The sequence below is a fragment of the Hesperophylax consimilis genome, chromosome 28 (genome assembly GCF_061612785.1).
Source record: "Hesperophylax consimilis isolate HC1 chromosome 28, BYU_Hcon_1.0, whole genome shotgun sequence".
Classification (NCBI taxonomy): domain Eukaryota; kingdom Metazoa; phylum Arthropoda; class Insecta; order Trichoptera; family Limnephilidae; genus Hesperophylax; species Hesperophylax consimilis.
This window is the reverse complement of record NC_142863.1, coordinates 22,632,663-22,646,086: the sequence shown is the minus strand read 5'-3', so window position 1 is coordinate 22,646,086 and position 13,424 is coordinate 22,632,663. Positions and strand designations below refer to the sequence as shown.

Here is a 13,424-nt window from a genome sequence, read left to right as displayed (position 1 = left end):
TGGAATGTAATATGACAATTGGGTTTATTCTCTTTTTCACATCTATTTTTACAAGTTTTCATACCACAAGCCACCATTTTGCCGTGTTATTTCGTAAAATGAACCGATGATGCCTCGACTATAGTTTGCACAAGAATGATGACGTCACGTTTTCTAAATTCACTTGAGGACATACGCGAGCACAGCCGGCTCCAATGGAACCGGTATGGGGAGTGGGGAATAATACGCTTTTAATCACTTAGGGCAGGTCTACTAATATTCATATGTCTATGTCTGGGACTCATTTTTCAGAAAGCCATCGTACTTTTGTATGAACAGAAGTGTCTGATGATCTGCTCCCATTTGCTTTCTTATTATCTTCAAAGTACCTTGAATTTTTCCGCCGCACACCAATTGATGACCACGGTACACCAGTGTGCCGCGGCACACGCTTTGCGGAACACTGATCTAGAGGATTCTTGTACCATTTCCAGGCACAAAAAAACTTAAATTTTTCTTTAGTTATATTATTTAAAGCCGCCGAATACCATGTTCTGAATATGGTTGATTTGGTTACTTTCTTTGGAACCAGATATCTATCAGGGCATCAATAATACCATAAAAATAATGTACTGCAGCATCAACGTCCTGTTCATTAACGACAGAGGACCAATCACTGTTTCGGAGAGCATCATTAACTACCTCATAGTTAACTTTATTGAACATTTTGACTCTCTGGGGTTTTAGGATGGTAGCAGGGAGAGGAATATTTAGTTCAACTATAATAGATTTATGTTGTGCATCTTCGATTACTATTGGCGAGTCAGCCGTGGAGACGATGACTGTAGTATTACAAAGCACGAGATCTAAAATTCGTCCGTGAGTATTATAAACTTCGTTATACTGTGTTAAATTGGAGAACGAAAGGCAGCTAAGGAGGGTAGAGGCACAGAGGTCAATACTACGTGGCTGATACGTAGAGTTCCAGCTCACATTTGGCATATTGTAATCGCTTATTACTAGAAAAATGTCATTTGGAAATTCAGTAGTTAAGTCAGATATGGAAGTTGTATGACTATTGATAATAGAGAAACACTGTGCATTAGACAACTTTATTAAAAAATTTCACAATTTTCGCAAGTATAAGTGGTTATTATTTTTTTTTAATATTAGCACGCACTCTCTGACATTTGTATTAACATACCTCCCTTTAAACCATCTTCTTTTTGAACGCTTACTATGTAGTCTTAACATGCAAATATGCCTACAGACACAGGTAAAATAAAAGGACCCACAATATTGTTTACAAAACATATATTTTATCATAATTAAAAAAATAGAATAATTACGTCAACATTTAACTAATATGTAGTGGTCTAGTGAACATAAAAATCTTTTTTAAACTAAAAACATACCTTCATAAGGATTACCTAAACCTTTACACATTTTTTTTTTAATATTCATATTACAATAGTTCGAAGCTGTAAATTTACCTAAAATCAACACGGGTTAAAAAAATATATAAAAATCACTTTAACATTTCAGTAATTAACAATATATATTATACATAAGAATTACTTAATTCCCAAGGCTAATTAGTTCGGTTTTGGGAACAAACAGGAATTACCCGTAGAGTCAGTAGAGTTTGTTTGCTTTTTGGAACAGCTCATATTGTCTCATATAAACCGTTGTATCCCCTTACCGTTAAGAGAAAACACCATTCAAATAAATATATATTGTTATTATATCTGATTACATATTTATTATTATTATTACATTATACGTTAGTTAGGTCTCGGCATTTTTTAATTATTTATAACGGGTTATATAATATCAATCAGTTACAATAAAAATGACACTCCCTGTGAGTATATTGTCGCTGATTTGAGATATAATAAGCTAAAATAAGTTTATTCAGTCGAAATTTCCAAGTTATAATATTATCTACTTGCATAATAGAAAAAAAATTTAAACATTGAAATAAAATGATTTTATAACATTTAAGTTAAGATATCTCAAAAGTTGTGCATGTGTGTTTGTAACTTTGGCTGAACGGCAATGATATTATATAGTATCTTCATTGCATTTTACCATGGTATTTTCATGAGAAAAAGAACCACAACATCTGTAATAGCTAATAGGTATGAATGTTTAAATGTAAGCCTGTGGTTCTATTGAGTCATATAGGATAGGGAATTGATGTAAACCAAAGACCCTGGGCAGAAGAGGCCCTAGAGAGATGGCTACGCTGCAAACCGTACGGAAGTTTTGTTTTCTATACAGGGACTTTTGTTTATGTGGATTCCTTACCCTTACCGACCCAATGTGAGACCAGAATTGCAGTGTCAACCTTATACATTCATTTTGCCTTTGGATATTACTTCTACTGGGTTTGTTAAACACAAAATCACAATGTCACTTTATCAAGTACGGAATTGGTTTTATTTATTGAATATTCTTACCGGCTCCTGCGGGTTAGTCAAATATTTAAAATGTTCCTCAAGTTGTCACCAGAAAGTTTTTAAACCTTATGTGTTTTACATATTATATTAAAATATTAGACAGGTAACATAAAAAAATAATTAAACAAAGAAATATAAATGCAAAAAGTACGCATTACAACAAACATTAATTAATAAACTCAATTACATTAAATATTAATGAGTCTGGATGTATTTGCTTAGTTATAATATCGTCTCGTCACTGTTCGTTGCAAAAGTCATCTTTAAAATACTGTTTTAAAGTTTATATAACAGAAATTTAAAAATAGACGAGTATGTATGAGACGATGTATGAATGTGAATTGAATGAAGACCGAGTTGTTTGGCAGTTCGTCCACTCTGCCTACCCCTGTGGTGAAACGGCATTGGATTTAGATATCTCAAGAGTTGGTGACTTTTGCTCGAACGGCGACGATATATTAAATATGTGGAACATGTAAATGCATCTAGCTTACGTTAAGGGTTCTTCTACAGAGAACAGAGACTAAAGACATATCAACCTACAGGTTGGTTGTGCAAGTTGGGAAATAGCGTTGCCATGTAATCGTAAAGCGCAATCCCAATGTCAAATATGGCCCCTGCATCCATCCCTTCCACGGGCTGCATCAGCTCCATCTCCACGTAATGGGGACTACGCTCAAACCGGTGATTGTCCAGGTCGAAAGAACCCCCACTGATGGCGTTCAGGGTGATAACTGCACCATCTTGATTCGTGAAGGCTTTGATATTGCGAACGCGTCGCATACTGCGGACACCCCAGTCGCATTCAAAGATGTCCGGCACTAAGGGCTTGTCGGGAATTTCATCTGTATCCATCGAAGTCAGTATAGACCTCTCTTTGTAGATTGCAACAAACGCGTGAAGCGGGCAGGCTTCCTCCACCAACTGGCGACTTTCCACGTATATTCGGATGTCGTCATTGTCATTGTGCGCCTTGATGGTGGTGGACACCCAGCGGGTGCTGCGATATCGCAAGTTATCGAAATGACCCCTCTCATCTAGCCGCAGGAGCATTTCCCTGCCTTTCCACACCACCGACACGGTATGGTACATCCCGAACTTGAACGGCCTCTCGTCGGTTTCTCGGAATCCGTGCTCCTCGGCAAATGTGTACGCCGATTCCAGGGAATAGCGCCACGATGGGAAGAAGGAGTTCCGGATGCGAGTCTGCGACGTGTTGCTGAGGGCGAAGCACCTGTTGATGGCCCCCCGCATTTTCACTTGGCTCAAGGAGGTCAACTCTATAACCGGCGGGGACTGGGAACTTTCCGCTTTCTGCTTTTCCAGCTGTTTCAATTCAATATCTTTATCGATGGCCTCCTTCATTCGGTCAATTTTTTCCATATTTTCCTCCTCCTCCTGGATGAAGGCTTCTTCCTGGTGCCGTATGGATGTCTCCACGTCACCCAGAGTCACCGTGTCAAAGGTATTATCGATATCGCTGGGCACGTTGAACAGGTAATGTCTGCCCGTCCTGATGGTGCAGTACAAGTCACCGAAGAAGCGATTCTGGATCTCCGAGTGCTTTCCCTTCGAGGCTACATACTTTTCCAGTTGATTGGCGGTGATTTCCAAGAAGCGAGTCTTGCCTTGTGATTTCCACAAGAGGTTGGGGTGGTCCAGCAGGGCCTGAATACGGCGGCGCACAGTGCCCATGTGCTGGTAGTTATAGTCGCCGTTGTAGGCCCGGAACTGGACGCGGGTGTTACGACCGGCACTCTGCTCCAGCAGCATGAAGGTGGAGCCGCAGGCGTGATGCGCCGAGCGCATCAACAGCTTGATGCTGCGCATCCGCGAGAACATTACTTGGAGGCATCTCTCCACAGACTCAAACATCTTGGGGTCGCCCGACACCTCCAGGAACAAGGTCTCACTCTTCTTCACAAACTCCATTTTCAACTCCTTGTTGGGATCGCTCATTTCCGTGATCTGCCGGATATACTGCTCTCTAACTTGCGGATTGTCAGAAGACATACGATAATCTATCTTGAACAGTCTCCTTTTAGAAGAGAGTTCGAAGAGTTTTTCAATGCAGCCTTCGTGCACGGCGAGGATGAACAAAGCTACCTGCGCCTGCGTAGCGAGCTCGGGGATGAGCTCTTTCTGGAGTAGGGGATCCCCGCTGACGGGATCTACCTGTGCGGCTATCCACTGCACCGATGTATCGTCACCAAGGAAGTGCAAAAAGTCTAACACATGCGCTCCCCAGTGATCGGTGGACGGTAACATCAGCCACTTCGCCCAGCGGGAGATATTGTGGGGACTCGGCTTTCGCCGTGGCCCGGGAGCTTCTTCCGCATGATGCTCCAGGTGGAAGATGTAGAGCCACACAAAGGCCACCAGGGGCATGAGGCCCCGGCTTCCACGCGATTTCAGGATACGCACAGCACGTGCCCATTGCGTCAGTACCCGCAGGCATATCCACATTGAAGGATGTTCGTCAAATCGGTCTGTCACTAAATTAGACTTCACTACCCCGTCTCCGAAAAGGGTCGCCTCGAATGCGAACTTATCCAGGGTGAATTCCACCCGCCTGTTTGGCTTCATATGTTGGCTGGCTGCTGGGTCTGCGCGCTTGATGATTCGGAGAGTGGCTTCCAAGTCATAGTCTTTGTCACCCACACACAGGTCTATGTCGGACTCGTCTTCGTTGAAACCGAAGAGCGAGGATCCGTACAGCCGGCAGTCCAGGTCTGAGAGGATTTGGCCAGCCCTGAGAGCTGCATTGCTCCTCCGAGTCAAATCATCGATCCAATCTATTTTGTTGGCTTGTACCCACATCACTAAGGACTGCGTCAGCTTCTCTTCCAAGGGAATTTGAGTGCTCTCCATGAATTCGAGGTCGCAGAAAGCCAGCCAAGAGAAGCTGAATGCCGGGGGCGACTTTTTGCTCTTTTTAGGGAAGTGGTACCAATCAGAAATGGCACGAGCCTTGCAGGAGGGATCCAGATTTACCGTCCAATCTCGGTATATGTCGGTCCACCGGTTCCAGAAGTGCTCGCCATGCTCCCGGACCACCGTGCGCAGCTGCTGCTCTTGCTTGTACTTGGACATGTAAGTCTTCCGCCATAGCGGCTCGCCCGAGAACAAGTCAGCCTCCGTGTCTAGCTGAAAACTCTGCAGAATGTGTCGGAGCTGCGTCACATACTCTGAGTAAAAGTACTCTACTTGGCTGGTGCCGGTGATGTGCCACACTCCGGGGATATCTTCCACTTCCCTCTCCATCAGGGCCTCCAGTATGGGGAAGCATTGTCGGTACATTATGCCGAGCACCGATTGTGACTTGTAAGAGACTTTGTCATCCTTGCGCATGAAGTCGGGGAATTGCTTGGGAACAAACTTTTGCGGGAGATCTGCGACAGTCAATCCTTTTCTGGGGGCATCCGTTTCGGCGGCGACGTACTGCCCGAGCTCGATGCAATCCTTGTGGATCATTCCCAACTTATCGGCCAGAACCAGGTGCGCATTGGCTATCGCCCCCAGTCGACTTTTAGCCACGTAGTCACAGAAGAAATTTACCATCGCCGGCATCTCTTCCAATTGGGTGCCGGTTGCATCCTTACAAATCTTATTGTTAATTTCATAGGGTTCAACCATCATTCCGGGACTAGGGATTGGCGGAATAAGGTTGGGATCCCAGATGACGGCAAACAAGTCTCCGTCCAGGTCACCACCCGAGCATTCAGCCGCGTGCGAACTCGGTCCCCGGCTCGGGAACACCAGGCAGTTAACATAGAGCCGGCGGATCTCCGGACACACATCCCGGACAGCACGCAGTACTCGCACGTCCGAAGGGAGCACCACGGGATTGCGGAACACCGTGACATCTCGGTCCAACTCCATGTCCAGGGAACCCTCCACAATATGGGCGTATACTTGTCCGTATTCCAGCGTACCTGTCTCGTCTAGAACTCCCATGAGGACGCGTGCCTCGGGTACATAGACCTGAGCGTGATCCACTATGGTACTTACGCGCTTCAGGGCACAGCGATAGAGGACGCGGCGGAACAGCGGGTCGGATACCATCTGAGGGGGGTATAGGCGCCAATTGATGAAGTTGTCGCTATTTAGGAGGAATTTTATAGATTCCGAATCATTGGAGAGAAATGACAGACAGTTTTGCAAAGCCGTCTTCATCATGACCAGAAAGATTGATGTAGGAACGCCCAAAGATTGCAGGCAAAGAATGGATTGTCGGTTTAAATATAGTTTGAGCGACCTGCTATAGGCCAAAACCTCGAGGGACAGATAGTTTATGGAAGAGAATTTCTTCATGGACTTTCTAAAGATAATATCTTCTTTCTGATTGCAGACACACACAACCCCCTTGATACCGCCCACACGGATTTGATAGGCAGATACAGGCTCGCGCAATTTCATCAAGTCTGCTATCTTCCGACGATGAGACTCGGAGATCTTTCCTATCCCCTCGCTAAAGCAAACATCCCCTCCTATCACATCCTGCTCCACATTGTCCAGAACATCCTGGGGAACGAGCACAGTCTCGGTGCTAGCGGCGAAAGCCATTGCGAGGCGAGTGAGCTTACGCTCTGGCTTCATATCCTTGAAGGAGCCTATTCTCCGATGGATGGCTTGAGCCTCTTGGCAAGAGAGCCAGCAGTGGCCTTCGGTCAGTTGGCTATTGGAGCATCCCAGGAAGCGAAACACTCGACCCGCAATGGTGACTCCGTGGTACAGAGTGTCGAAAATATGGGGTTTGGTACACTTGCTCCAAGGATTTCCATCATGTTCATCCGCAATGGTGGCGAGCAAGTAGTCATCCGGGTGACCGAAGTGCCGGAGAATGCGATTCCCCGGCACTGGTGCGGCCGGCAGAAGGATGGTGCGGTATGGCGTGATGGTCACCCGTCCCACCTCTCGGTAGTCGGGCAGGAGGGGCACAGAGGGGAAGTCGTGCCTCTCCAGGAGATCTAGCGTAGGGAGCTTCAAGGGCTGATACCGAACCGGCACAAACAGATCCAACACGATCTTTAGTTCCCGATGATCAAACTGGTGGAGGCGATTGAGTATGGACATGGGAACGGAGTGAGGCAGAACGTGAGCGTGCTTGCTTCTCCAGGCTTGCACGAGATACTCTTTCCTAAAATCCCGCTTTGGCTCTCTCTGATTTGGGACATTTTCTTTATACTCCATCACAGGCACATCGAAGACATTGAACGAGTTGAAATTCCTCAAAGCGCATCGCAAATCCCAGCGGCTGCCATCAGGCAGATCGTTTGCACGCAATGCCAGATTGAATGTCCGCGAATTGAAATCGTAAGGCATCTTCGTGTTCCCCGTAAAGAAGGCCGGAGGTTGGCGCAGACTGAGAAACACATTAAAGCCGTGATTCTGAGAACTGTGAATGATTATTGCGTCGTTCATATCTGCGATATCCAGGCGGATGGATATGTCATCTTTGGTAAGGTGTAGCACGGATTGATTGATGTGCAGATCGTAAGCGCCCTGCCAAATGGGTTTAGCATCGAGGCCCACCGAATACTCGGAAAAATAGTGGAAAGTTGTAAGAAAGTCGAATCTCACTTTGAATGTGTGGCAAGGACTCAGAGGATGCACAATGGAAATCCAACATTTGGAATATATAATAGCCAGGAGGTGGTCAAACAATTGCTCATGTTCCGTGCAGGCGAAGGCAAACATTGTGGCCTTGGTGACGGGAGACATTTGGAATTGCAGATTTGCTTCATTAGCCGCGTCGCACACGTCTCGAGTAACCTGTTCCAGTTTGGCTCCGCTGAATTTAAGAATGAGACTTTTTTCATCGTAAACAATTTCTTGTTTGCGGCTCTCATTATCAGTGGAACTGAGTTCAGTCCCCTGGCGCAGAACCAGTTCTTCAAATATGTCCGCCCCAACAGGGCCCGGCATGCAGCCGCTCTGCCGTTGCATCACTCTGGACACGTGAGCATTCAGGTAGATCTCTTGCTCTTCGACACTCATTACACTCTTGATGTTGGAGGTGAACACCACGAAGCGGGAGTTGGAGTTTCGCGCCCGGCCGCGGGACTGAATGAGGGAAGTGAGGGAGGTGATTCCGTCAAAGCAGACTACGAGGCCGCAAGAGTCCACGTCCAGTCCCTGCTCTAGCACACTGGTGGCCACGATCAATCGACACTTTCCATCTCGGAACTTGATGAGTGTGTCTTGTTGCTGCTCCTTGGAGTATCCACCACTGTTACTGCTGCCCAGGATATACGACGGATGAAGTTCTTCTTGGAGGTCATCTTCGGTGCACAGCCGCTTACACAACCGTATGGCTGTCTTTCTGCGAGTCACAAACACTATTACCTTCTGTTTCTCATGTGAAATGATGAATTCACGAAGGCACGGCAATAGGGCTTCCAGAGATGTGGAGTTCTTTTGCATAGTGGTGGACATGAAGTTGTCGATGCTACGTCCCAGGAAGATTCTGAAGGAAGACAGGAGGGGTATTAGTTTTGCGTCATCACCATGGGCACGTTCATAGTGGTCCTTGATGTTGAGGAGGAGGTCCTGCGGCCCATTTATTCGCAACACCTCCAGGGCATCCATCCACTTCTCTATATACCTGGCCATTAAATAGGTTGTGTCGTCTTTCCGGTAATGCGCATTCTCCTCGATGCTGCGGATAATTCCACTGGCCTGACCCAAGTTATCGATGCCACCGCAAGCTGACCAGGGACCAGCGATGGGCGGATGCGCGACGGCAAGTTTAACGATGCACTCTTCGATAAATCGGTGATATCGCGCCTCATCGGCTGACTGAGACACGTTGCGTATCACCTTGTCGGTGATAGAGTGGCTGTTTTGCGGCAGGTCTAATTTAGCATCTAGGAACGGCGAGTATATTTTAGCGTGAAACTTATCGACCAGGTTTTGGATAGCGATATCTCCGTCGGTGGCGGCATTGCCCACGAGAGGAGTTGCGGACAGGCCCAGGAGACGCGGTCGCAGTTTCTCGGGTGTTGCGAACACGAAGGGAAGAATCTTCTGGTAAGAGGAGTCTCCGCGGGCTTCGTGGGCTTCGTCGAATACGATGATGCACGCTTGGGAAATAGACACGCTATTACTCAGTAATGCGTTGAGCAGTGTGTCAGACGTACAGACGACCACATCGCGAGGCGTCCAACTGTCCTTGCCGTGCTGGCTGCTGCGCTTGAGAGGCTGGAGGTTGGCCTCTTCGGCCAGGTATTTGGCTTGCTGGTCCACGAGCACGACTCGGGGCACGAGGAAGTAAGCGCCCTTATTGGGGTTGCGCAGGCAGAAGGCGCGGATGGCCATGCAAGCTATAAGGGTCTTGCCCATACCGGTGTGAAGGTAGAGGACTGTATCGTTGAGGCATGCGAAGAAGAATGAATGCAGCTGGTGCTCTCGGGGGATCTGATGTTGCGGGCGCCCGTATTCCAACATCTCCTTTACATTGTTTGGATCGAAGCCAAGAGTGGCGTCGCCTTTGGGAGCAATGTCGGTGTTGATTTCGGGTGTAACCTTGGGGATGTTGGGATAAAAATGGACAATATTACGCCACTTTTTGGACATGGCTCTTGGATCATTGAAAGCGTGAGGCAGCAGGGTTCGGTCGCAGCTGAAGTAGATGGCGGACTCGGGGAAGCCGTCCACCTTGAGAATTCTTCCTACCTGTCCCAGGCACTTGCTGCAGACTAACTTATGCGTGCAGAATTTCTTGCTAGTGTCTGGGAGACAATTGAAGCGCTCTGAATGGTCCGCGGTGGCCGCCCCGGTGCCCAGACCCAGATGGTAGCCGTTGCGAACATCCACAAAGAAGGACAGATCGGCCATCACGGCGATGGTGTGGCGGCAATGCAGGCAAAGCAGCGCCATAGCTAGAATGGAAACTATACATTTAATGATTTAATAACTAAGGCATCAGAGCAAACACCGAGGATACTGATGAGTTTGGTTAACTCAATATGCCACGGATCAAAGGGTACTGAGTAGCCTACTGATATGGTTAGTTAGGTATGACAAAGATAGACATTGCGTACTGCCAGTAGGTTATCCTTCTTATGCTTATTTGTTGTTGGTGAGGGCATTTTTTTAGCACAATTCGGTACTGCGTCTTACTTGGGCAAAGTTAAAGACGGCATATAAACTGAAGCGACTCGTGACAGTTTAGTACTAAATCGAAAGTACAGCAATTACCGTATCTTTTGTCACCACCTTGAGCCCTACAGCGTGTCTATATGTTTTGTCATGTCATTGATGAAGAGGTGATTTCCAAAAAATACGATTGTAAATAAAAATTATAAACTTAAAAAAACAATTGAGTTGTTTTTTCTTTACACCTTGACTTTTGTTTACAACAAACTGTCAAACTGAAATTTGAATGAAGAACAATAATTAATTAGGGTAAATTATTTGGTTTTTTGAACAAACAGCTATGATCCGTAGAGTCAATTGGTTCGCTTTTCGGAACAGCTCAACTCACAGCTCAGCTCAGAGTCCCACAAGGTTCACACCTGGGACCTTTATTATTTATCCTATTTATCAATGACGTTACCAGCATTTTCTACAATGTCGAAGTTTTACTTTTTGCTGACGATATGAAGTTGTTTAGGGTCATTAATGATGTGTACGACTGCATAATCTTGCAAGAGATTCTTGCAAAATTATGTACATGTATTGTTAGTTTTAATAAAATTGTACCATAGTTGGAAAAAAAAAAAAAAAAAGAGAACCTTAACAACTTTTTCAAATGGTGTTCTAGTAATAAACTGCAACTAAATATTAACAAATGCCAAGTTATGAGGTTCCACAAAATCAAACAACCAATACATAATGTATAATTATTCATTGTGTAATGTTGACTAAATTCGCTGTAATCGAAATACTTGACCTAGGCATAATGTTTGATCAGAAACTCTGCTTTGTATCTCACATAACTTCTATCACTAACAGGGCTATGAAAATGTTAGGTTGTATAGTAAGAATTTCCAAGGATTTTAAAAATATCAACACATTAAAAATTCTGTTTACATCTCTCGTTAGAAGTATTCTAGAATACAACTCTACAATTTGGTCACCTGTCTTTAATAATCACATTAATACCATTGAAAGAGTCCAACGCAAATTTTTGAGGTGTTTTAATTTTAGGCTTGGAATTCCTTTAGAAACAATAGATTATGATTTCTTATTATACTCATTGAAATTGCTTTACTTAAGTCATAGAAGAAAAATTTTTGATCTTATATTTTTATACAAAATTATAAATTATCGGTTGGATAGCCCTGACATATTAATGATGATTCAATTTCATGTACCTACCATTAGATCAAGGTCCTCTAGTATGTATTATTGTGACAGTTATACCACAGTCTCAGGATATAACTCAGTTATAAATAGATTGCACACACTTGGGAACTTTTATGCTAAAATCGCAGATACTTTTAATATACCCCTTGTAAAGTATAAAGCTGCACTAATAACACATTTTAACGCCACTTGTTTTAATGAGGTCACTACATAACAGGCTATTGTCATTGCTTCTTTTTTTACTGTTATTTTATTTGCTATGTTTTAACTAAATTTAATTCTTTAATGTTTCTCATCAAAATTTAATACTGCACTATGTATATGTAAAAAAATAAAATAAAAACTTTGTATGTAAATGGCACTTGTGCCGTAAATTCTAAATAAATAAATAATATGATGTCATAGTAATCCTTGTCGTGTTAATTAGAAATATAAACTAAACGGTGTTTGAAAGAAAAGATACTTAGCTTTATATTCAAATATAGAAGATAAACACAGAATAATTAAAATGTACACTTCTATGAAACCAAAGGACTGAAGTTTGAGAAAAATTTATGAAACTTTGTGAATTTTTAATTGATTATTTTTGTGTGAAATGACAAAAAAGTGAGGTGGCAGTAATTTTTATAGTACATTTATCTAACGGAATATTTTTTTTATTTTTTTATATCAATAACTTTAGTTCAGTATTTAGATGAAAAAAACGTAAGGTGAGTCATTTTCAAAACTTTTTATGTTTTATTTCAAAATTCTAATATTTAAAGCGGAAATACACAACAATTCTCCGACAGTCAATATGCCAGAGGCCTGAAGGTTCAAAGACAGAGTGAGTAGCTTAGTGTTGCCATAGTAATTTTTAAAAATGTACCATTTGAATTAATTTCTAGATTATTTTGCAGCACCATTCTTATATTTTAAAAATGATAGTGGCGACAAACCTGTAATTTTTCTGCTCCTCCTTTATTATTTGAAGTCCCCAAAGCAACTCTGGAAAAAAATAAAAAATAAAATTAACAGAGAGACCAGAATAATAAACATGTTTTTAAAAATCACTACAAATACCTCCCTACGAACATTTCAAATCATAACATTCAAAACATGGAAAAAATTAGAGTGCGGAAAGTTATCGCATTTACACTTGAAAATTTTTGAAGAGTTATAATATATCTTTTTTACTTCTACCATCATCTAGAATCACCTCTCCAAGTACTCCCAGACACCTTGTATAATTACTTCTACCATCATCTAGAATCACCTCTCCAAGTACTCCCAAACACCCTGTATAGTTACTTCTACCATCATCTAGAATCACCTCTCCGAGTACTCCCAGACACCCTGTATAGTTTTACTTATATTTTGACTTGATGCCCTGGTTGAGTATTTATGTTGGTCAATGGATTATTCAGATATTTTTAGTTTTTTTTTTAAATAAAACAGTATAGTAGTACATATGGCAATATAATCATCTAAATGTATGTATACTAACTATATGCAAACATGTAAAAATTATTGTCAAATAAACGTTTTTATTATTATTATTATTATATAATTTTTTTTTTTTTTTTTTTAAAAGTAAGACAAACATTCCCGGGTTACGAATAACCCAACAATGTTTGAAAATCTCCTACTACCACCACAGAAAGCCGAAAATGTTGCTTGTGTTGTGATGGA

At 43.1% G+C, this 13,424-nt stretch overlaps 1 protein-coding gene across 1 annotated transcript; it reads right to left on the bottom strand.

Annotated features, from left to right (window-relative positions):
* Nucleotides 1–2,975: 2,975 nt before the first annotated feature.
* Nucleotides 2,976–10,322, bottom strand: LOC149410381 (uncharacterized). Its single transcript, XM_089649003.1, has one exon. It carries the CDS (start codon nucleotides 10,320–10,322, stop codon nucleotides 2,976–2,978), a length of 7,347 nt encoding a protein of 2,448 aa, XP_089505129.1.
* Nucleotides 10,323–13,424: the final 3,102 nt, after the last annotated feature.

What these genes read in the sequence shown, in the direction of transcription:
- LOC149410381 (XM_089649003.1), bottom strand. Translation starts at nt 10,322, where the DNA reads ATGGCGCTGCTTTGCCTGCATTGCCGCCACACCATCGCCGTGATGGCC.